The sequence below is a fragment of the Mustela nivalis genome, assembly GCF_964662115.1.
Source record: "Mustela nivalis genome assembly, chromosome: 10".
In the NCBI taxonomy this organism is placed as follows: Eukaryota; Metazoa; Chordata; class Mammalia; order Carnivora; family Mustelidae; genus Mustela; species Mustela nivalis.
In genome coordinates this window covers 17,783,805-17,808,916 of record NC_139029.1, presented here as the reverse complement: position 1 = coordinate 17,808,916, position 25,112 = coordinate 17,783,805, and the positions used below count along the sequence as shown (strand labels likewise).

Genomic DNA, 25,112 nt, shown 5'->3' with positions numbered 1-25,112 from the left:
TGCCTCCAGAGCAAAACTCTGCCCTGATCCCTTCTCTGAGTGAAGCTCTTTGCAGATGAGGCTCTAGACACGGTTCTCGGCAACAGCTTCTGCAGATAAACAGTCTCCTTGCCCCCAGATCAGAGAGACATGAGTCTACAGTGTTAATGTCCATGGTGCATCCATGGTGCTAGGACCTAAATCCCATCTGGGGGCCAAGAAGTCCAGCTTCTTGGTCTTTCTAGTACAGGAAGCCATACTACAAAAGATGCTGACCATGGCAAGCTACAGGAGCTCCACCATCCCGGGCCTTCTTCCTGTCCCTAGGAATAGCTCTGTGTCCTCTCGCCACAGGACCTTTGCACATGCTGTTCTCTTCCGCCCACGATTCTCTTTTCTCTCCTCTCCTTCACATCTCTGACCTTCTATCTCCTACCTTCTACCTCCTATCTTCTCTGATCTTCCTATAAGTTCATGTCTCCATTTTGTGGATGAGGAAACTGAGACCCAGTGAGGTTACATAATTTGCCCAAGAGCGCACAACCAGTAAACAGGGCAGCTGGAATTTGAACTCAGGCCGCTTGACTCCAGAGTCTGCTCTTAACAGCTGCATTATGTCAGGCAAAGACAAGTTCACCCGTGTTAAAAGGCCAGGGGCACTGCATGCAGCCACCCTATAAATAAACAAGGATGATGCTTCAGCAAATGTTGACAAGCCCAGAGAACTCTGAGAGTGACAGGCGGTACGGGTGGAAGGTTTTGGGACAAGGTCGATGTTGTGGAGCTTGGCCCTTAGCTCCCAAAGAACATCGATGGGCTGAGTTTCAAATACAGCTGATCTAGAGGAGTCCTCAGAACCCTGACACTTCTACCCTCCAGTAGGGAGCAGAGAGCAATTCACACTGCATATCAAAGGAGGAAAGCATCTCATGTCTCTCCCAAGAGGGATTATCAATTTCAGCAGCAAAACCCACAATCGCAGTGAACAAAGTGTGCTCAGTTCTCATAACTTTAACAAGCAGAATTTTGTAGAGCAAAGGAGACAGCTGTTAAGGAAAGAGAGCCATCATAAAGGAAAGGCTTGGGGTATAATTGGTGCCCCTGCTTGTCTGCCCTTGGCCGTCAGAGCCCAGGGAAGGGAGTCTAGGAGTCCAGAAGACTGCATTTGATTTTTTAAAATGTAGCAATGTCCTCAGTCCATAAGCAGCAAATGGGACCACTTGCCCTCCCTAAGCTAGGTCTGGGAATTCTTGGGGTAAAAGGATGGCATTTCCTCTTCCTCAACCACAACTCAGGTCCCTCGAAAGTCAGCATATGCTCCGCAAAGGAAATAGACAAGACCAGGAAAGCCTGGTTAGCAAACCTGCTGTGTCACTTACCTGCCGTATGACTTTGGGCAAGAATCTGCTCCTCTCTGAACCTATTCCCTGTCCATGAAATGAGGGTGCTAGATGAGAACAAAGGATTTAAACTTTGTTTCTTAACACCAGAAACCTGTGTTAAAAAAAAAAATCTTACAGGACGCCCATGTGACTCAGTCAGTTAAATGTCTGATTCTTGATCCCAGGGCTATGAGTTCAACCCTCGCTTAAAAATAATAATAATAATAATAATAAAATAAATCTTACATGTCCTGTCCTCTAGGAAATAGGGATATAGGAAGTAAGAGACCAGACCACTTACAACCCACTGTTCTGTGAAGTCCATGTCCTTGAGTGAAAAGCTCCTCAAGGAAATGATGTCTTCAGATGCCACAAGATGCCCTTTTGGAAAACCATGAGTAGTTTGTGGGGAAAGAAACGTTTTTTGGGAAACTTTTCCTTGGGAAAAAGTAGCTTGGGAAAGAAAAGTTTCTTAATACCATGACTGGATCACCCTGTGACTTTACCCACTCTGGACCCCAGCTCTCCCATCTAGAAGCTGAAAGCTTTGGGCTCAGTGGTCTCTGCAGTCCCTTTCAGTTTTGACAATCGAGGACACTGCCCTGGTAAGGTTATGGTAAATAAAACCAATGGTGGGGAGGAGTGTGTGAGGGGAAGAGCTCGGGGACAACAAGAATAAGAAGATTTTCAGAGATTCCATTTAGGGACAAGGGAAAGCTCAGGGGAGAACTGAAGCTTGTAAGAGGTAATGAACCCCAGGTCAGAACTCAGTAATATTAAGAGGTCATGGTCTCGGTTTCTATTTTAGGAAGAATAGAACCAGGAGTTAAGATAGTAAGTGTGGAATTTAATGTGTGGGATGGATAGATGGAACATTGGGTGGATGGATGGATGGATGGATGGTAGGTGGATAGGTAGACAAAGGAATGGAATATTCATAGAGTATTAGATGGAGGGAGTGGGTGCATATATTTGGTAGATGAGACAGGTGCATATAATCAGGTAAATGGAAGGCAGGTGAGCAAGTGGGTAGGTAAATGGGATCTGTGAGTGGACAAGCAGACATGCAAAAAGATGCAAAAAGGTGGGTGGGCATAGGGGCAGGCAGGTGGATGCCCAGGTGGTTGGATGGGTGGGTGGGCGTTCTAATGTAAGAAGGCTTAGGGGATAAAATTGGATTTGTTTGTTCAGTTTTCTTGGCCATTTATCCCATTTCCTCTTCCATACTCTACTCCCATTCAGTCAAAGACACCTGAAACACTTACAGTGAGTTTCTCAATGTGTGGAAATTGCTCCAGTGGTCGTGCATAAAATTATTTTATGTAGTTATAAAATAATCTCAGAAGAAATCCAGACACAGCTTGAAGTAACACTGAATCACATAGCGAGGAAGATATTCCCTTTGACTCCTCTTTCCGTCTTTCTGATGATCACGTCAAGGAGAAGGTCCCACCGGGTGCTATTGTGTCTTCAGCGCCTTGCTGATTCTTTAATCTCCCGTTTTAACAAAAAAGGTAGACTTTGGGATCAGAGCCTTAGGCAGGAGATGGAAGGTAACAATGTTTCATTTTCATTAGATTTCATTATACTGTCACTTTGTGTATTTGACACAAATTAGGATAGTGTTAAAAAGGGTTTCCCTTTTAAATGAATGCATATACATAAAGTGAGTCAGGTTAGATGTAAAATATTCTGTGATCAGTCTTGATCACTGGGACAAGAGATCAAGAGATGTTGGATACAGTGAGAAAACACTGGTATGCAGAAGTACGATCTAGTTATGTCATTCCAGGCTTGGTGTCTGCTCCGGATCCTTCATAAGGGGACCCCCGCCCAGCCCACTACCCAGCCTCTCCTTCATCCCTTCTCCCTTCCCCACTCTGGTCCAGTCCCAAGAAATTTCTTTACCTTCTTCCAGCTTGCCAGGCTCTCTCTTGCTTTCAGGCTTTTGAAGCTGAACATCCCTCTGCCCGGAACTCATTCCTCCTCCTCCACACTTGAAAGGAATCCCGCTCAGCCCTCAGGTAATGGTGAGATGTGGCCTCATGCAGGACACCTTTGCTCACCCTCCCAGCAGAGTTCTATGCTGTCCTCACCGCCCCCAGAGCATCCTTCTTGCCCCCATCACACCACCCAGCCTACAGGGGAGAGACTGCCTGGTTAGCTGCCAGTGCTGCCTATTAGAAGGGAAGCTGGCCAAGGACAGGGACTCTGTCCAGGTCACCCCTCGCTTATTTGTTCGTTTGTTTTACCGAGTGCCTCCTCAAGGGCCATCACTCTTCTAGCAGACACAGCAGTAAACAAAGACAGAAAAAGTCCCTGTCCTCATTCTAGAGGGCAGAGTGGGACAAATATAAAGAATTGTTTTTTTAAAAGCCATATCTACCATATATACAATTTCAGGCTGTACTGAGTCCCTTCAATAAATTAAAAGAGTTCAAGAATTTGGATGCCTGGGTGGCTCAGTTGGTTGAGCGACTGCCTTTGTCTCAGGTCATGGTCCCGGAGTTCCAGGATTGAGTCCCGCATCGGGCTCCCAGCTCCCTGGGGAGTCTGCTTCTCTCTCTGACCTTCTCCTCTCTCATGCTCTCTCTCACTCATTCTCTCTCAAATAAATAAATAAAATCTTTTTAAAATTTTTAAAAAAATAAAAGAGTTTGGGAATTAAAAGAAAGAGAGAGAGAGAAATGAGTAGTGATGGGGAGGGACGACAGCGACTGCTATTTTAAATTGGGGTCAGGAAAGGCCTCTCTGAGGAGGTGACATTTGTACCAAAACCTAAAGGAAGTGAGGGGAAGATGGACAATGGCAAGGGGGAAGGCCTTGAGGTACAAACCAATGTGGTATGTTTAGCGAATTTCTAAGGAGCGAGAGTAGCTGGGAGCAGCAAGCCTGGACAGGGGCCCCCACCCTGGGACTCGAGGAGCAGGCTGCCCTAAGAACAAGGCTGCCTTGAGCAAACAGAAGGGAGGATGCCTTCTTTTCCTGCATGCCAGCCTACCCTGAGCTGCCGGAGAGACCGAAACATTTGTAGAGGTACTTCCTGTTAACATTTACCTTGGCTGAATGTTTATTAATCGGGTCTATTAATAGACCTTTTTTTTTTTTTTTCCTTTACCCTTCCTAAGGAGTAACTCCTGGAAGAAGCATTTTTCCCCAATTATCCTCTACCTTGCATAATGCTTCAGGTTTGTAAATTGCTTTTCCGTCCCTTATTCACTGATCTATGTGTTGATCTATCCGTATGGCACCCATACACTTTCTTGAGCATGGAACAAGACAGACTGAGGTCCTACCCTCATGAGGTGTGTACCCTTATGAGAAGCAAGCCTGGGGGGCTCTGGTGGGGTCCAACTTCCCTCTCACTTTTGGTAGCGCAGCAGAGAGCTGACTTGGCTGGACCAGGCCAGTCTGGCAGGAACCACCCACGTCTGCTTCGGCAAATACTGGTGCTCCTGCATGCCGAGACCCTCGAGGTTCTCCCAGAGTCCACACTTCCCTCAATGTATTTATTACTTAGAGAAGTTGCTCTTAACTCAAGAGTGATGAGTAGGTCCTTCGTCCTTCGTCCCAGGAACTGTCGCACGTCTGCCCCACTTTTTGTGGGGGGCGCCTCTCTGCTGAAACACTGGCCATGTTGAGGACCACGCTGAAGATGGGGAGAGTTCGAGGGGCTGCAGATGCTCTACTATTTCTCTGCCTCTCAGTTACTCTCTGGTGGTCTCAACCTGCCTCAAGGGGTGTGAGTGCTGTGTGTGTGTGCCCCCTTGCATGAGAACTCTAGTGGAAGTAGACAGGAAACAGGCAAGTGCCCTAAATTATGATGAGTGTTACAAAGGAGATGACCACGCACTGTGGAAGTGACTTAAGACTTGGACTAGGGGAGTCACAAGCTGGGTTCTCTTGAGACAGACATTTCAAGGGAGGTCAGCATGTAGGTGCTTAATAGGGAGGGTTCTGAGATCAACACCTGTGGAAGGGAGGGGAGACCCCAGTCCTGGTCCGAGGACCTCAGTGGCCCCTAGGGGAGCAGTGAAGTGGGAACAGCCCTTCAGAGTCATCCTGAGTTGGTTGGGATGGCTGGGAGGAGTTCTTGGATTCTCCTTGCTGCTAGTGGTCACTGAGCAGTCACCAGACACGGGCAGCCCTGAACGGGGTGGTGGCCGGAGGGTGTGGGCTGTCTGGGGGCAGCACCCCAGACCCAGGACACTGAGTCTTTCGCTGAAGGGCGATCCACCCGGTGCATCGTGTGTCCACCACAAGGAGCTTCAGGAAGACTTCCTAGAGGAAGGGGCATTTAACCTTGGGGATGGAGGGGTGAGCAAGGAAAGAATAGCTGTTCAGGCAAAGGGGACAGTACCTGAGAAAAACCGAAGGGCCAGAGGGACAGCAGTGCTCTTGGGAGCTACACGACCGCTGAGGAAAGCAGTGGGTCCGTTTTAGGGTGAAGAAACCACCTCATAGAGGCCAGTGGACTCACCCAAAGTAAGGTTACAGCAAATGAGAGAGCCCAGATTAGAAGCAGAGCTGTGCAGCCTAATTCCAGAGCCCTCCCACACCCCACTCCCATTTGGGTGCTGTCCTCGTCAGTCTCTTCTCTGAGACGGCCACCGGCGGTCTCTGTTCTCCCCTCGGCACCCGCGCACACAGTGCCTACAGTTCTGCCCGGTGAAATGCTCCTATCCCCTCTAGTTCCAGCACCGTCTCTGCCCTCTGAAGGGATCCTGGCTCCCGCCTGGGTTAGGGTTCAGGTCAAGAATTGACTTGTTATTTGGAAATTCGAGATCAGTCTCTGGCCACGGTCACAGTTCAGTGAAGGACAGAGGTCAGGACTAGAAGTTAGGGCTGGATAATGACTGGATTTCTGACCAGAGCCAAGATTTGTTTGGGGACTAGGTTTAGAGCTTCCTCTCTAATAAGGGTTCAGCCTGGAACCAAGAAATGGTCTGGAATTGGGTCAGAACTCAGCCTGGAACTGGGGTCAAAGAGAAGTCTGGAAAAAAGATTGAGGTTCAGTCTTAAAATAAGGCCAGGGCCCAATCTGGAACCAGGACCAGGGCTCAGACTAGGGATGATAATTAGAGCTTAGCATGGAGGTCGGGGCAAGGCTCTCTCCAGGGGCCGGTTTGGGTCTTGGCCTGGAAACAGAGTCAGGGTTAAGCCTTGGGTTGGGGCTCAGGGTTGGGAATCTGAGTCTGAGATGGACTGACGACCATCAGGCCTCTGACTCCCCTGCCTCTCAGCCTGAGACCTGCCCTGAGAGTAGGCAGGAGAAACCTAGTGAGGAGAGACACACCCCGCCCTCCGCCCAGCTGAAGGTCCACCCCTGCTGCAGTGCCATGCTCCAGACCCCCTCACTCATCTGTCTCCCGCTCACACCCCGGGCCCGGCATTTGCAGGCTCACGTGGGTATGCAGTATGTGGGAAGGAGGAACCCAGGTACAAGGCCCTGGGGAATGCGGCAGCACTGCTGGTCTCGTGTTTGCAGGGAACGGTCTGCACAGATCAGATGGAGCCCCAGGGAAATCAGAGCCAGCTCCCAGGAAGGCACAGAGGTGCGTGCAGGGAAGGGGTGGGTGTCTCAGGCTATATTCCATGCCCCCCATCAAGCCTGACTATCATGAGAGCCCCAGGAGCACCAGCCTACAGAAATCTGGGTGTCTACATCAACAGCATTCCATGAGTCCCCCGGGACTGGCCCTGCCCAGACCTCTGGGAGGATGATGACCAGGTATAGAGCAAAGAGCCCCGGGCTGGATCTGGGGGACCTGGGCACCCTGGCCTTACTTCCCATCTCTGAGCCATCTGTAAAATAGAGATAAAGTAAGAAGGGTGAGTATTTCACAAAGGAGGAAACTGACCATCAAAAAGAGGAGAGACAGCTCCTGGCTCACGGCCCAGGGAGGGACAGTGTGGGGCCCAGAACCCAGGCCTTCCAGCACTGAGGCCCTTACTACTCTTGCCAGTGTGGCTTCCTATGTCTCTGAGATGGACCAACAGCCTGCTTATACCCCACCCCACACAGGCTCCCAGGGAAAGACAGAATAAGAGAAAGAATGGGTGGGCAGAGGGGGCAGGACAGACACCCTGCTTGGGTCTCCCTTTTCACAAAGGGACCCCTCCTCAGCCTGTGGGAGAGGTGCCAGGAACATCCTGTGTTATGGAAGTAAGAAGTTCCCTGCCAGGAGGTGAGGTTGGCATCTCCCCCCTGGGAATAGTTGCTGGTGGGCCAGACTGTTCCGGTTCCACCTGAGCAGGGCGGGAGAGAAGAGAGAGAAATGGCACATTGGAAGGAACTAGCAAGGGGGCAGCCTGCTGCCTGTGCCCCACTAAGGGTCAGTAGAGGCCACAGAAAAGAGCTGGGCTTGCACTATCGTTGGTATCCATCCAAGAAGGTATCCCGCCACACATGGGTCCCGTGGCAGGAACCATAAGGCAGACGGCTGCCATCAGCGTCTGGGGAGAGGTCATCCACATCAGGATATCCTGGGGAGGACAGATATCCATATCAGGGGACTCTGGAGGCTGGGGAGTCCACAGGACCCCCAAAAAGCACATCCACATGCCCAGCAGAGAGCCAGCATTCAAACCCCTGTCCTGCTGAGGGCACCGGCAGTGGGCAGGCTCAATCCCCAAGGAGGAACCCAGCCACGGCAGACAAGGAGATGTCATCTCGTGAGCCCTGATTCCCTCAGCCTCTACATCTGTGTCTTAACAGAGAGGGGGGATGAAGGACCTGCTTCCACACAGACACAAGTCAGAACCACGGCACTGAGCGCAAATAGCCAGACGTACAAGGCACATATTGGATGATTCCGTATACGTGAAATGTGCAGAACAGGCAGACCACAGGTGGAATGTAGACTGGCAGCAGGCTGGGGGGGGGGGGTGCTGTAGTGGAAGGCTTCCCGTGGAGACGGGATTTCTTTTGGGCGGGATGAAAATGTTTGAAAGGGGGATTGTGGTGCTGTATGCACAACTCTTGCGACTATACTCAAACCCATTCAGGTGTGCACTTTAAACAACTGAATTGTTATGTGAATTACATCTCAATACTGCTCTTATTTAAAAATGGAGGTGGATTTCTTTGGGGGCGATGATGAAGTTCTGGAGATGGACAGGGGTGACGGCCGCATAACACCGAGTGCGCTTAGTGCCTTAGGCCAGTACTAAAATTACAGATTTTATGTTAGGTGCATTTTACCACGATTTTAAACAAATAAACATTTAAATTTAAATTTGAAAAAAATGGCAAGGGGAGGGAAATATCCCAGAACAAGACTATGTATTCTTGAATATTCCCAAGATACTAGGAACCAGAAAAGAACCCACGCTCTGTTTGCGCACACACAAACACACAGGCACTCCTAGTCCCACAAGTCTGTCATCCGGAAACAAAGGAAAGGAAAGCTTTGACTTGCCCCTGGGATGAGGATCTCGAACAGATGGCCGTGTAATAACAGTGTGACCACGACACCCTGGGATCTGACACTGAACAGTTGGGGCCCGTAACTGGAGAAAAATGAAACTGTTTCCTGTTAATGCCCTTATAGTCAGGGAGCTCATCAAACTGGCTACAGATGCTCAATGTCAGCCCCCCATGGCGCATAAACTCATTGAAGGCTGGGACCACTGGGTCTGTCTTGTGCCCGGGGCCCAGCACAAAGCCGGACACATCATGGGTCCTCAATGTCTGAGGAAAGAATCAAGAGCCTCCCCCATTAGACAGAGAAGAAACTGAGGCCCAGGCCAGGCCCTGCTGAGGGCCACACAACCAGGGAAAAGGGGGCAGCCAGGACCAGAACTCAAACTTCCATCTCCTGCAGCCTAGGCCCATGATGGGCAGAGCTGAACTCCACTGACGGCTCAGCCTCCAGCTGTGCACATCTGTTGGCCTTGGTGGAATGAGGCAATCACCCAGGAGGCTGGCCAAGAACTCAAACCTACAGGACAGAACAATAGAAGGCACTTCCAATGGGTGGGGTGGGCAGCGCAGCGCCAAGCCTGGGGCCCCATAGGGCTGCCTACTCCTGACTGACTCTCGGAGCTGCATTCCCGAGGCCACACCTCATGCTGTCACCCTAATTCCTCCTGGCTGAGAGGCAGGAGCCCTGGGATACTGTCCTGGTCAGCTACTCTCTGGGGGATGAAATCAGCAGGTCCCCGCCCCTCTCTCTCAGTTTCCCCTGGGAGATGATTAGGTTCCATCCAGTTCTGTTAGTTCCAGTTTGGCTTTGCTGACACTGACCTCTTAGAACACTCAGCCCTGCCTAGTCTGAGGGAAGAGACATCGCACCCTTAGATGCCCAAGCCCTACCCTGCACACACAACCCCTGAGAGCTGAAAGAGAAGTCACACAACTCGAAGGATTCCCCAGTCTCAGAAGGGAGAACATCTCAGAGTCAGAAACTCCTAGTCTGATGGGGGAGACCTGGGCCACCAGCAGTAGGCCCCTGTGTCAATGCTTGGGCTCTGGCTGGCTTCTGTTTTTTTTTTTTTTTTTTTGAGATTGATGGATGGCTAGATTGATGGATGGCTTGATTGATTTAGAGTGCAATAGGGGGAGGGCGCAGAGAGAGAGAGGGAGAGAGAGAATCTCAAGCAGATTCCATGTTGAGCGCAGAGCCCAGTGTGGGGTTTGGTCTTATGACACTGAGATCAGGATCTGAGCTGAAATCAAGAGTCGGAGGCTTAACCAAGTGAGCACCCCAGGTACCCCTCCTCTTCCAACTGATAGGGTTAGGGGCTCAGAAACCAGCATCTCTCTCACATCTTTCCACAGCAGTGGGTACCAGCTTCTTGACAGACTCACCCTGAGCTGTGGCCTGGCAGAAAGCACGTGCTCCTAATGTACTGTCTGCTTTGGGAGAGAATTTTTCTGACTCAGCTGTGTCTGTCACAGTCCCTGGGATGGTGTCGCCTTGGTCCGAGACCTGTCCCTGACAAACCAACAGCAGGAACATCTAGAATTAGGAAGTGCTCAGACAGGACAGGCTCCTTTGGCCTGTGCAAGACCCAGTGACCAAGGCTGGCCTAAATCCAGGACAACCCCTCCAGGAGCCTCACTCTGAAACATCTGGCATCCATGGTGCACAGCCCGGTCCTCACAGGAAGCCCCTCCCCCCAAAAATCTGGGTTTCTTATTGATGAAGAGACTCAGAGCTTGCTTCCCCAGCCACAAAATGAGGTTGATAAAAGTAATAGCCTTCAAAAGGCAATTGTGAAAGATTCCATGGAGGAAAGGCAGGCAAAAATATCAGCATGGTGCCTAGCCAAGGGTAACATTGGCAGTTTTTAGGTCCCCTCACCCCCGCAACCCCACTCAGCATTCAACCCCCTTTCTTGCTTGTGGGACTAGCTAATGGCCTGAACCTTACAGGGCGGCGGCCATCCTCCCAGGACAGAGCCTGAGCCTTCCCAGGTCAGCCTGGAGCAGGCACGGGACTGGGCTCCGTTAGGCTCCTGCCAGCACTGAATTCAGGGTGCAGAGGACAGTGCAGCCGTGCCCAGGATGTGACGTCCAGCGACCGTGGCCCGGGCAACAGCCCCGGAACCATGCATCTCCACGCATCTTGGCCAGCCTCCTTCTACAGCTGCCCTTTCCCTGAGCCAGGCTGGTGTCCTTCCAACAAATTCCTGTCCTGCTTCAATTAGTGAGCGTCAGTTTCCATTGTTTTCCACCGGGGGACTTGACTGGTTTGGAAATTGGTCTGCGGGGTGGGTTTCAGACAACACACCCGCAGGGAAATGGGGGAAATAGTGATCAGGGCTTGCTGGGTCCGAAGGTAGTGAAACTCCAGTTAGTATCCAGGGTCGGGAATCTAGCAGGCTGTGGTATGTAGTGGTGAAACAGCTAATTAAATTAAATTAATGAATTACATTATGGCCTGTGGCCATCTGGAAAGAAGTGCCATTGAAGGCAAAGCTTGGAGGGCCTGAATTGCTCCTGCCATTGAACACATGAATGGCACGAAGATTTTAAAGATCTGGGCGGCTGCTTCCATGACACTAGACAATTAAAAGAACAGCTTTAATCCCAACGTTCTTGGCTCAAGGCATGGACTGGAGCCTAGGAACTTTTTTACAGCCGGGCTAGAAATGCTCTTATCTTTTACTGCAGCAGGATGAAGTTTGAGGAAAACCAGACGCAAACGTGATCTCTGCACGACCAGACTGCAACGGTGGCCGAGCGCTCACGCGGATGGGTCAAGGCTGCTCCCGGGACCGCTTCTCTCCCCGCTCCACATCCTGCTGCGTGTGGGGTGCATTTGGCCGTGAGTGACTGAACACCCCGGGAAAGGGGCGGCCTGGGGCAGGTGGGCTCCTGGGCATGGCCCAGCTCCCCCTGGCTCCCACCACTGTCAGGGACGCCCTCTGCTCCAATCCACCCTCCTCGGGGCTGGCTTCATCTGGCCGGGGCTGGAGCGGGTTTATGCAGGCTTGCCGAGCGGATGGCATGCACTCCTTGTCTGTGTTCAGTGACGTCCTGTCACAGCTTGAAAGTGGCCACAGAGGGGATATTTACACCATGGAAATCTGCAATTGCTGCCAGTCAGCACCTTCTTTCTTTAAGGGGGCGAGGTGGTATACCAGCCACAACTGGCCTCCTGCTAGGTCTGGTGCCCTGAGGGGTGGCAAGGGGGCCACTGGCTTCTTTGTGTTTACACCAAAAAGGGCGAGGGGGAGTGACAGAGGAAGGGAGGATCTCTCTCCTCTGACTCGGGAACCAGGTCGATTTTTCAGTCTCACTGAGCACCAGCACCAGGCGGGATGCCATGAACCAACCGACGGATTCTCACCAGATCCCTCTCCGGAGCCTGAGTGTGGAGTTGGCTGCCCTGAAGAGCACAGGCTGTGCTGAGGGCAGATCTTTGAACAAAATGGGTCCTTCGTGGAAGGAGGAAAGATGGAACAGAGAAGATGAGTGGCAGAATGAGGGCCCCCACACCCTCTCAGGGTGCCTAACTGCGCCCGTGGCTTCCCTGACCACGACCAGAGCTAGTCCCCCGCCCCGCCAGGCTTGGGTAACTGGTCACGACTGGACATCTGCGCTCAGGTGATAAGAACGGCAGTTCCAACAGCTAGAGCATAGAGTGTTGGCCACATCCCAGCGCATCTAACCACAGAAGAGCCGGTATGAGGTGGTGCTGTTGTCGCTCCCATCCACAGATGAGGAAAAGGAGGCTCGGAGAGGGGCATGACTTGCCAGAGGCTACAGTGGTGGTGCTGGGATGGGGAACCAGCTAGCTGGCTCCAGGTCCTGGTACCAAAACTCCACTCCACCCTGCTCTGCTCCCTCCTCTGCCCCCCACAGGAACCTCAAACTTACTGCCTTCTCTCCAAACCTGCTTCAAGCCCTTTCCCCTCCTCGTCAACACCAAGTCAGTGGTCAGGTGTCACTAAAGGATCTCCGTTCTAGAAAGCTTTTCTAATCCCATACCAGCCTAACGCCCTCTCCTCGGCTGGCCCAATGAGCTCTGCTTCCCCCATCAGAGCCCCGAGCCCCGGGTGCTCTGACTATCTGGCTTTGTGTCTGTTTCCCTGGAAATGGGTCTTATTGCCCCCAACATGCCCAGGGTCCTGAGTGCAGACCTGGAATGCAGGGGCCACCTGCTGAGAGCCCAGACCTGGGCTTCCATACCCTCCCCTCCCCCGCAGCCGGGTCCTGTCCTGTCGGGCCCGGCATGAGCCGACCCCTGCCTTACTTTGCAGGCAAATGTCCCAGCAGCCCCTCCACCACTCCACCTCCCCAGCTGGGTCTACTTCACACGCTCAGCACGGATTTCCCCACCTCCGCTCCTCAGCCTCCTTCCTGCTTTACTCTTTTATTAAGATTCTAATTAAATAATTCTAATGAAATGTAATGAGCTGAATCGACAAACTTACTGCAATAAAACAGCATTTGAGACATTCTCTCTCCTGCTCTTTTCTCGGCAATGGAAGCGAGATGGCATGGGGCCTTTCCTGCCAAGGGTGGGGTGGCCATCGGCAGCTGGCACTGAGTGCCCTGCTCACAGGACATCACTGTGGGCCGGAACCACGGGCCTGCCACCCCCAGTCCAGCGGAGGCCTCCCCTGATGCAGTGCCACTCTTAGCACAGAGGTCCGTCTATTCTAAGAGATCAAGCACTGGCCTGGACCTCACCATCCGGCCCTCTTCAGGCCTGTGCCTCCGGCCAGCCTCAAAGCCTCTGCCTGACGGCCCTGCGTTGCCTTCTCCATACCAGGAGGGGCTGCTGAAGGCTCCAGACCTATGATCTGGGGTTTGCTAAGTACACGGGCATCTGTTGCTGCCCTTCACAGAGGAAGAAAGGCCTGGGCCTGTGTCTGGCTCCATCTCCAGTATGGCCTCAGACACGTTCCATCTCTCCTCTGGGCCCCAGCCCAGTTTCTGCCAAACATCAGGCTTATATGGTCATGAGGGAGCTACTGTGACAGGGAAAGTGCACCAGGGTTTCCGAGCTGGGCCTGGCCTCTGGCCCTTCCTGCCTCTATGGCCTGGGGCGAGTCGCTTCACCTCCCTGAGCCCGTTTCCTCATCTACAAATGGGACCAATATCACCTGCTCTGCACAGCCGTCATGGAGACATTAAAACAAAAATAAGTGTGACGCTGACATGGTCAGTTGGTTAAGTGTCTGCCTGCCACTCAGGTCATGATCCTGGAGTCCTGGGACCGAGCCCCATGTTGAACTCCCTGCTCAGCGAGGAGCCTGCTTCTCCCCCTGCTTGTGCTCAGTCTCTGTCAAATATGAATAAAATCTTTAAAAAAAATAAATAAATAGGGGCGCCTGGGTGGCTCAGTGGGTTCAAGCCTCTGCCTTCGGCTCGGGTCATGATCCCGGGGTCCTGGGATCAAGCCCCGTATCGGGCTCTCTGCTCGGTGGGGAGCCTGCTTCCTCTTCTCTCTGTCTGCGTCTCTGCCTACTTGTGATCTCTGTCTGTCAAATAAATAAATAAAGTATTTATAAATAAATAAATAAACAAAAAATAAGGCACAGACTAAGTACTTGATAAATTATGACCACAAATTATCCCAATCCATGTCCCTTTCGCCATGGCAACCCTGGGGACTGAGAGCTGAGGTGGGGGATTTAGAGCTTTCAGAATCTTCCAGACCTGACGCCCCTGCCTTCCCACTCTGGGTTAGACCAGAGCCATCAGCCAGTGTAGGGACACAGTGCCCTGGTGGCATCAGGCTGGACTCTAGAGCCTCACTCATAGGCCCTGCCCAGGCCCCAGTCACAGCCCTGAGGAGCTTCCTCCCATGCCTGATCTCACCACCTCCTGGCAGGGAAGGCAGAGATCCATTCATGGTCCCATTTCACAGACAAAGAAACAGGCTCAGAAAGGGGGTGGGGACTTGCTCAAGTCCCATGGCCAGGCAGCCAGAGTCAGGCTCCAATACCTGTGAGCCATGAACTGCCATCTGCCCCTCCAAGTGCCACACGGCCCAGGCCGTTGAGACCCAACAGCCTGGGAGGCAGGCAGGGGTACAGAGGGAGGGGAGAGTCCACAGAGCAAAGCGAATGAGCGAGGCCCTGGCTCCTGGGCTGCCCCAGGCTCACCCAGCCTCGGGCTCTGGGGCCGGGCACAGCAATACTGACTTTGGAGTCAGGGAGACCTTGGTTCAAGTCCTGACATTGCACTCACTTGGGTTGGTCACAGGGCCACGGACGGCACCTCTGGGAACCTGGGTCTCTTCACAGGGTGAGTGAGGGCGGGAGAGGGGTGTAACCCCGGAAAAAACGGAGGGCATTGTGGGTATCCTGTCACAGCCTGCGTGTTAGCTTCCTGGGGCAGTTGTGGCAACATGGCGTTGAGTTCTGCCATCTACAGTTCCGGAGACCAGAAGACTGCACTCCCTCTGTCCCCTGCAGAGAGGCATTGTGCCTGGCCTCTGTCAGCCCCTGACTGCCCTCGAAGTCCCCACAGTATGGCAGCGTCGCCCGGGTCTCCACATAACACTCCCTGCGTCTCCTCAGCCCTTCCTCGGCACATGTCTGTCCTGTCCAAATTCCCCCTTTTATAAGAACCTATGTCACATTCGATTAGCCTACCCGAGTGACTTTGTTTAAACCTGATTACTTCTGTGAAGACCCTATTTCCAAATAAGGCCACATTCTGGAGGCTGGAATTTCCATGTAGCTTTTCAGGAGGACACAAGTCAATTCATAAGAGGATGCAAAGCTCTTCTGTGCTCATCGAATCCTGACGGGAGGGCAGCTCCCCACTCAGGGAAGGGACATGACTGGTACGAGGTCACACAGCGAAGGAGTCTCAGAGCCAGGGTTTGAACTTTGGTTCCCCTGAGTCTGGGGCTTCTCCACCACCCTCTTTATTTAAAGTGAGGAAATAGAGTCCAGAGCTGTCCTTCGGGATCAGGAGCCTGATCCTGAATAGCCATTTGGCATCAATAACACTATGAACCAAACACCGACCAGGAGTCAGGCACCTGCTTTCTGTTCACTGTCTCAGGCTCCTGCCTTTGCAGCTGGACTACCTGGCCCAACCCAGGCTCTGTCCATTCCCAGCTGAGTGACGGGGCGAGTAACTTCACCTCCCTGGGCCTCAGTTTCCCCTTCCGTAATATGAGTACAGTAGCTATTTCAGAGGGTTAGTGTATGGGCCAAATGAGGTGCTCCAGGTAAAGCTGTAGCACAGCACCTGGTGCATGGTGAATGCTCACCTCAGCTCCACAGCAATACCAGGAGGCGGTCCCCACTCTGCATGTGAGGAAACTGCAGTCATCCGACCAAGGTTAGGAAGGAGGAAGTGGCAGAAATGGGATTTGAACCCGGGTCCCTCTGATTCCTAGCTCTGTGTCCTTTCCACAGTACTAAAGACCTGGCTTTTCCAGAAGGTCCTCAGGTTCAGGAATCTGGCTGTTACTTAAGACTGTCAGGGCCCAAACATCAGACAGTCTTCCTAACTGGATGCAGGGAGCCCTGATCCAACCTGGTTACGAGGGAGGGAGGGGGAGTTCTCCCTACTTCAGCTGTCAGAGGCCCCAGGGGGCAGACCCTCCACCCAAGTCCCCAGGAAGCGCACATCAACTCCACTAGGTCCCAGGGGCCATCAGTTTTGATTCACTATAAAAACTCAGAGCTGAGCTCTGTGGAAGGTCAAGCAAGCAGGGGCTTCAGTGACTAAGCCAAAATCCATGACATTCCCCCATGCTGCCCCCTACAGATGACCAGAGACCCACACATATGTACAAAGGAATACACATGCCTGATCCCTCCGCCTCCATCCCCCGGAACTCACATGTTTCCAGGCTCACATTCAGGTACGTGTGCCTGAGATGCACACAGACCCACAGAGCCAACATGCGCTCGTTCTACACACCCAAGGCGATGACACGATGTGCCTGGAGATGCTTGTGGCTCCACAGCCTTGTGGCTGGCAGGGACCAAGAGATGCCATCCCCGCACATCAGGTAAGGATGCAAACTCTGGACCCAGCCCTACAGAAACCCACAAGGTCCCTGATGCACAGATCTGGGTCCCTGATCAAGTGCATGGTGTTGTCCTTGGTTGGAAAAGAGAGGGAGGAAAAGTTCCCTTTTCAAGCTTCTGCTGCTCCTTTCCTAGCCACTTGCCTGCTTCCTCTGGGGCCTGCGACCTTGGAACCCCAAAGTCTCTGCATCCACACTTGTGTGCCACCTCTCTGAAATCTTGTCTCTCTCTGCACAGAACCTTCTGATGAGTATCTCACTCGGAAGCCAGCCCAAGGCCCCTGCCACAACCCAGAAGTCCCAAGCGCCTGACCTGCTCTCAGACCTCATTTCCCAGTTCTCCTTTCCAGTCATACTGATTTGCTCCTGTTGTTCCTACCACATTCCATTTCTGTCTGCCTCAGGGACTTTGCACTTGCTCCAGTGCTCTTTCCTCCGATAGCCATGTGCTGGCCTCCCTACTTCCTGTGGGGTCTCTGCTCGAGAGTCCCTGCCCACCCTGAGTAAAGTAGAACTGCCCACCAGGTAATTTACCATCTTTCCTTGCTTTTTCTCCTCCATGAGATTGAGCACCCTAGAGGACTGATTCATACTTACAGAGGGTGCAGTTCCCAGAATCACCCACAGCAGAACGTCAACTTCACACGGATGGGACTTGTGTCATTTTGTTTCCTGCCGTGTTCCAACTACCTGGAACGCCGCCTGGCCTGTGGTGGGTGATCAGTCAATGGGTGTTAAAGGAATGACTCTCTAGATCCCCAAAAGCAGCCAGGGGTAGGCTCATCTCCAGACAGCCCAGGAGTACGATCCTGGTTCTGTCACCCAGCAGGGCCCTGTCCTCAGCCTTGGCTCTCACAGGGCTGTCCTGAGGATCAAGATATTGTGTGAGGCAGGTGGAGGGTGAGGCAGGGAGGTTTGCTCTGGACCACTGCCCTCCCCCAACCCAAGTGCAGAGGGGGAGGGGTGCCAGGTTTCTGGTGGCTGCTCAGCACTACTCCCCTTCCCTTCTAGTTGCCCTCTTGGACCTCAAGGCTAGGTGCCTCTAAACCACTTTCCCACTTCCTTTTTGGGCAGACTCCAAGCAGTCTGCCCATGAGACCAGATCCCGTGAGGGAGGCGAAAGGGCCCCAGGATCCCGAGCAGCAAATTCCCTCAACCCCAGCCTCCCCTGATTCCCTGAGCCTTTGCAGGAGCCTCCTTTTCTCCCCTAGCCCTGCCAGTGGTTTTGTGAGCAGAATCTCTTTATTAAGAGATTTATTTCCTACTTAAAACTGCTGGGGTAGAATGTTTTCCTGACTGAATCCCAAGTGGACAAAAAAGGCTCTCAAGTTTTCCCAGAGGGCACATTTCGGTGGTGGGGACAAGCCAGTGTGTGCCCTTGAATGGCATCAGGGTAGAAGCTGGTGGGACATTTGCCCCGGGAAAAGGCCAGTGGGCCTCTCCCCTAAGTGGGGACTGGTCCCCAGCCCTGCCTCGCCCGCCCCCAGAGTGGCCTGTGCAGCAACTAGGACAGTGGGACAGCCCCAGCGGATGCTGTTTTCAGCATCTTATAAACAAGAAGTCTTAGTTAACTCATTCTCTCCTCACAACACCCCAACCTGACCTGAAAGGAACCCCAGACCAAGACTATGAAATCATTGACACAGCTAAGTGGCAAAGCTGAGATTCCCGCCCTGGCTGGTGCCCAAGGCGGTGCTCATCACCACTCTCGGTTCTCTCTTAACAGCCTTGTGCCGGCATCTCAGGGCTCGAGAAGGGGGCTGAAGAGACAGATGATGAGTTGACACTCGTTCCATGCCTTGGAATTCACCAGGCCTTTTCTCCAGCCCTTCTTATAATCTTTTCCACTGCCCCACAAAGCCTCGGACCTTGAGCATGTGGTCCTCTCCAGCAAGTGTGGGGAAGGGACTTCTCTCTTCTCCTTCTGGGGTGGAGGAATGGGCATGGGCCCCATGGAAAAATCTATGGCTGAAATCGCAGCTCTGCGTAACTGCCCACACAGGCTGGGGGAGTCCTGTCCCTCTATAGGCCTCAGTATCCCAAGTGTAAACAAAGTAGGTAGCCCGGAGGACCATTAGGAGCCCTTCTGGCACTAAATTCTAGAATCCTGCTCTAAAGACATTTTAAAAACCAAGATCTTTGGTCAGGGTGAAGGAGTTTTCCCAAACCAGGTGGGGCTGTGTGAGAGCTAGAATGCCAGGCCCAGGGTAACTGAGAGAGCTTGCCATGGGATGGGTTTGCCTCTAGAACAGATAGATACTCTGCAAAGTGGGCCATCATGCCACAGAGGCTGGTCTTGACCCCTCTCTCAGCAGGGTCTCACAGGAAGCCAGACCAGCTGTCTCCCTTTTGGTGAGCTGACTGTGGTCCTTGACGGCCACTGGGTGCCAGGTGCCACGCTGGGCACTGGGGCCACAGGTGTCTCAAACCCACACCCTGGCTGTCCAGAGCTCGGGGTAACCAAGGCAGTCTCCAACCTTTATACTCTCCTTCAAGGCCTAGCAGGAACACTTCCCTCTTCCAGAAGCCCTTGTTGGCTTCCTCAGCTGACTTCCAATGTCCCCATGGTGCAAGGCGAACCTACGTCATGCCCAGCTCTCCAGGGCCCCGTGACCCACAACCCCAGGACTGCAAAGAGATCAGGACAGGCCCCGGAAGCCCCATCCCACGTGGGGGCTCAGCAGGTGCAGTCATAATTGTTGCTTGGCAACCAAGACTTGTGACACAGCTCACATCTGTCCTGGCTGCAAGCATAGGCACCAACCCGATCCAGCACCTGTGTGCTGGGAGCTCTGCTCAGAAGCTCCTAATACGCAAGCAAGGTGTCCAAATGTGCCAAGTGACCCACAGCCACACCGGGGCAGGGAACACACAGGCTTTGAATCCCAGACCTACCTCTTACCATCTGTGGGAGGCTGGGAGGTCACATAAGCTCTGTGAGCCTCAGTTTCACTGTCTCTAAAATGAGCTTATGATGTCTACTAGCCCAGTCACTGCGCAGCAGCTTTGACTGGTGAATGTGTGGAGGTGCTGCCAGGGGTCCCCTTCCTGGTGCCTCCGAGGCTGCCATTCCCCTCCAGCCACACTCTGAGTCTGCCTGCAGAGGAAATCTTCCCCCTCTGAGGGACCACAAAGCTCACTCTGGCTACCCCTTCCCTGCCGGCCCCAGGCTGGGCAATGCCTATTGGGGGCAATATGTGGTAGGGTGTGATGAGGCATGACTTGCCAAGTCCTAAGCCGCCGTGTCCGAGCAGCAGCCCCAGAGCGCCTGCCTCTACCTAATTAAAGGCAGGAGGGATGTTCAGGCCAGTCTGGGAGATGGACCCCGCTTTAAGTGTCTAGCCTGGCCCAGGCCCCGCTACTCTGCCCATGGAGACACCCACTGGCCCGCGGCTCCCATGTGCCCTGTGGGCGAGGCTGCCCATTTCTGGGCATGGGCAGCTCGGCTTTACCCTTCACTCCACAGGGTGAGTAGGGTCATGGAACTAAACAAGCACTGGAGTCAGACAGACTGGGGTCCAAATCCCAGGTCTGCTCCTTACTGGCTGGGACACTTTGGTCAATTCACATGTCTGTCCTCCCTGACCCTCCACTGTCCCATCTTGAAAATGGGACTAGGACCACCCACCTCATAGTGCAGTTGTCAGAATTAGTACCACCGGTGTTAGGCGTGAGGGACCTAACAGGGCTTGGCATATATGAAGCGCTGGAGAAAGGTTCACACCCTAACAGACAAGCAGGCCACATGCCGTGATCTGTACACACAGGGAGGGAGGAGGAAAGCCAGAACTGAGAGCACGGAATCGACCCTGATTCCCTAACTGGGCTTACTGAGAAGTCGTTGGAGAGATTTAACTGGGATGCTGTCTCCTCCTGGGAGACAAGACCTCGACATCCACCCAGTGAAGCTGAAGGTCACATCAAATCTGAAAGGCAACTTTGTTCTTCCTGGCTTCATCTGTTATGCATGAAAGAGTAGATGGCGGATGCTTGGGAGTCATAATTTGAGACATCCGGAGACTAAAGACATTGGCCAAATTTATACCGAAAGATGAACTTGTTGGGTGTCTTTTCAGATTATGGGAGGTGAAGAAAGGAGAGCATTTCTTAGTCATCTATGATCCACTCAGAATTCAGTGAGTCTGCCTGACATCAGAGGGCTCAGCCTCTGGGTTCTGGACATTTTAAAAATCGCTGTTTAAAAGGGACAAAGAGATACATGTTGGAGACCCCCACTGGAGCCTGTGGAGGGAGCCTTTCTGTGGCCGGCACCATGGGGCTCACAGGACACCACGGGCAGCAGGACTCCTGGAGTGGCTCCAGGGAAGTCAGGACGTGGTGGGGTCAATGGTCCACAGATCCGAGTCTGGCCTGTGGCTCTGCAAAGTGCTAGGTGCAAGACAGCCTTCCTCCCTAGCCTTGGTGCCGCAGCAGTAAAATGAGCTAAAAGCAATGGGCTCAGAAGAGTTCAAGTTTAGCACAGCCCCAGGCACATGGTAAGAGCTCCGTTAACAGCAGCTGTCTTTATTGTCAAATTTTACTTTGATTTCCTTAGGGTCTGAATGCCTTTTGCTCGGAGATAAACTTTGAGCTATCTCAGTAGCCGCCTGTGACAAAATGTCTACTACCTCTGAGTCTCACAAAAACCAGGGAGGTGGGAGGGTTTAAACTTGCAGTAGCCTTTTCCTAAATGGGGAAACCTAGGCTTAAGGAAAAGAAGTGACCCGGGGCACCTGGGTGGCTCAGTAGGTTAAGCCTCTGCCTGCAGCTCAGATCATGATCTCAGGGTCTTGGGACTGAGCCCCTCGTCTGGCTCTTGCTCAGCAGGGAGCCTGCTTACCCCTCTCTGTCTGCCTGCTTGTGATTTCTCTACGTTAAACAAATAAAATCTTTAAAAAAAAAAAAAAAAAAAAAAAAGGAAGAAGTGATCGATCCAGTGTTAGAGCCTGAGTGAGGCCTTGGGTCTCCCACATCACTAAAACTCTTTCCGCCATCGCCCACCCCCGTCTCCAGTCACAGCAAAGCCGCCATCTGGAGTCCACTGGGACCCTGTAATGAATGCATGTTGGGGACCCACGTTAAGAATGTGACAGAAACGATGGGCATGCTCCCCAAGAAAGACACACTGTGTGTGATCCACACATAATCACACGCACATTCCATGGGTTCACAGACCCCTGGCCAGGAGGCCCTGCCCTAGGTCCTGCTGCTCCAGATCACTGGTGTGGCCCCAAGCCCTCTAAGATGAGCTAACTGCATGGCCACACCTGCTGGATGAGACGGCTTCCACCTGTGGACCACAGACCATACCCCCCACCTCACCTCAGCCTTTGGTCACTGCCACCGCAACCACTGAAGGCAGGAGCTTCATGCTCACCAGGCCATGGGCCACTCCCTCCAAGTGCTCTTTGTGGTTCAAAAAGAGAACCTTTATTACTCCATCTTTCCCTCATGAGAAAGCAACACAAAATAAAGCACAAGACTCATCTGCAGACACACGGGGGCACACGGGACAGCTTGTCAGCCAGGGACACACAGGAAGGCCAAGTCCCATTCTTGGTCTCTTTCTCTCTCTCTCTCTCTCACACACACACACACACACACACACACACACACACACGAGCACAGCCTCTCAAGGCCAAGTCCTGTTCTCTGTCTCTTTCACACACACACACACACACACACACACACACACACACACACACAGCATGGCCTCTCAGGGGCTTCTGGACCCTGGTGCCAGGAACAGTTGGCATTGGGCCCACCCACTGCTGCCTCACAACAAACCCACAGGCCTGCACCAAAGTCGGGGGGGGGGTGGCAAGGTACAGGAGCAGGGCAAGGAAAGGAACAGATTCCAAAGTCTGATAAAGACTCTACGAATTCCCCGCACCCCCCCGCCAACTCCTCGGCCAGGCACTTCTGTCTCTGTGCACTGATTCAAGTGCTTGGAGAAGTAGATTCTGAGAAATGGTGTGTGTTTTCCCCCGGCTGGTGCAACCTGCAAGAGTCAGTGACTTGAGCTCAGTAAAGCCAAGCCCAGGAGGCACCTCCAGGTGGAGATGCAGCTCTGCTGGGAGCCCCGGGGTGGTAAAGTGGGAGAACAGGAGACTGAGGACAGCCAGCCAGCGCCATGCCCCAACCCAGGGGCGAGAGCCAGGAAAGAAGAGCGTGATGCTTCAGAGTATGGTTTGGTTTCACCCTCCCAATTAGCATCGACACTTCATTTCCACGGAAATCGGCAGTCAGACAGCTAGCAGGGCAGGAGGCTCAAGCCAGTTGTGTGTGGAAAGGCACCAGATGGTTTGTTATGAAACACGTTTTGGTCAGAAAATAGCTGGGGTTTTTGGTTCCTGGGAGGACAACAAAGCCAGAAAGAAGGGAGGTGTGAGCCGGGAAAGGCGAGAGTGAGAGGCAACTTTGGCATCAGACCTACTTCTACTCTGCACTCTACCCCTTCCACAGTCAGGGCCTGTCTCCTCTGTAAAATGGCGACAAAGCAGTCCTGACCAAGTCTCGGTGCTCGGTGCCACACGTTGTCCCCGGAGGCGTGGGGAGTCGGAGCTGAGACCCCCATGCGGACACAACAGGAAGAGTGGGCACGTGCCCGTCCAACTCGGGGAGAAGAGCACGGCGGGGGACCCCAATGGAGGGCAGTCACAGATGATCCCCACTGTTGCAGTCTCTCTTGGGACCCGTGGGCAGCCAATTACACTGGTTCCGAGCACCGACGAGGCCCACCCGCGGGGACTTCGGGCCTTCTTGCAGCGGGGCAGACAGGAAGCTCCCTGCAGTACAGCACTGTGGAGGAGCCCCTGAGGGCTACACCTGCTGTGTGTGCTTTAAAGTGCCAGCTGCACACCGTCTTTGGTCGGGGGCAGCCCCTCCATTGGGGAGCCCGAGGCGGGGGCGCAGGCCTGCTGGGCCCCAGTCGAAGGCACACTTGAGGACGCAGCGCTCTCCTGAGGCTGTGGGGCCCTCCTGTGCTCCGTAAGGAGTGGGGGCACCGCCAGGGAAATCTGGGTCCTTAGAAAGGGAGAAGGGACAACAAAAAATGCTTTGGTCACCGTCCTGACACCCACAGCAGAGAGAGCTGGCTCAAGAGAGGGCAGAAAGCTGGTTAAAATACTGCGCTCGTGCCGGACGCAAAACCGGCTTCTGAGTTGAACCAGGAGTCACTGAATAAATATTCAAGGCATCCTTCAGTTCTTACAGAAAGAGCAGAGCCAAAAAAAAAAAAAATGTCCTCCTTCCCCCCTGCTTGACTGGAGGCAGCTGTGACTCGCAGGCTGACAGCGCTGCCACCCAGCAGAAGAGGGCCAGGAGTCCCGGCGCCTGCCCCATGCCACCACAAGTGGCTTTGGTCTGTCACGTGTCCCACCAGCACGAGGGCCCTCAGAAGCTGAAGAGGTCATCCTGCTCTGCACCGCGGCCATCGGGCTTGTCCCAGTTGACAGGTGAATGGCACTCGGCGTAACGGATGTCCTGTGCTGTCAACCCAGTGTCCAGGACCTGAGGGTTCGTCCGAGAGTGCGCCAGCCTGGAAGGCAGAGCTGTGTGAGCCCAGGGCCCCAGAAGGGGGCTGGCAGGAGCCCGAGCAGTAGTGCCGGGGAGAAGTGAGAGCACACCAGTGGGAGAAGGCCAAGACACAGGGGCCGGGGAAGAAAGTCCTAGACATCAGGACAGGTGACGCCTCTGACCAGAGTTTGAGGACCAAACAGCTGAGAAAATTCTGGGGCAGGCAGGGGCATTCCCGCCACAGAGCCACCCTGACCCTGACTCCACCGGGGACAGGTGGGAAGGGCAGCGCCAGCGCAGACAGCGAGGGACACATGCGGGGTGGAGGCAGCGCAACCGGGCGCGGACTAGCAGCGAGAACTCTGTTATGGGAAGGAAGACAGCCCAAGCGTCCAAAGAACAGAGAAGTAAGTTAAGGACCTGTACAGCCCAGGTCCTTAGAGGAATGGGAGGCAGTCAATAAATGAGGTATTTACAAGGAGTTTTTAACAGGCTGGGGGAATGCTCCTGGTTGGTCAGGGTTAAGTGAAAATCAGGATCCCCAAAGCAAATACCATTGTGAGTGATCAAAGCAGAAAGAAAAATGTATATGTATAGGATTAGCATGAATTAAACCCAAAAGTCTGGGCTGTGGGATTACAGGATGGTGTTATTTCCTGTTTAATGCTTTGCTGATTTTCAAAGTTGTTAGTAAAGGGCATAGGTTCTTAAGTAATCTGGAAAAAGCAAATGGAAGATTTTTCTTAAAATGAGGGCGTTGTAGTCAGCTAGAGAAGCA

At 53.1% G+C, this 25,112-nt stretch overlaps 1 protein-coding gene and 1 long non-coding RNA gene across 3 annotated transcripts in view; one reads left to right on the top strand and one right to left on the bottom strand.

The window, feature by feature from the left end:
- On the top strand, nt 1-22,496 carry LOC309841586. The gene is made up of 2 exons (XR_014299200.1): nt 1-11,635; nt 12,036-22,496. It is a non-coding gene; the product is annotated as an uncharacterized lncRNA (long non-coding RNA).
- The window catches only part of LDLRAP1 (low density lipoprotein receptor adaptor protein 1), a 24,934-nt gene continuing 22,045 nt past the window's right edge, over nt 22,224-25,112 (bottom strand). For both annotated transcript variants that reach the window (XM_082684712.1, XM_082684713.1), the window contains exon 9: nt 22,224-24,356. In XM_082684712.1, the coding sequence (XP_082540838.1) occupies nt 24,212-24,356 (145 nt within the window). In that variant the 3' untranslated portion in view covers nt 22,224-24,211. The remainder of the gene's footprint in view (nt 24,357-25,112) is intronic.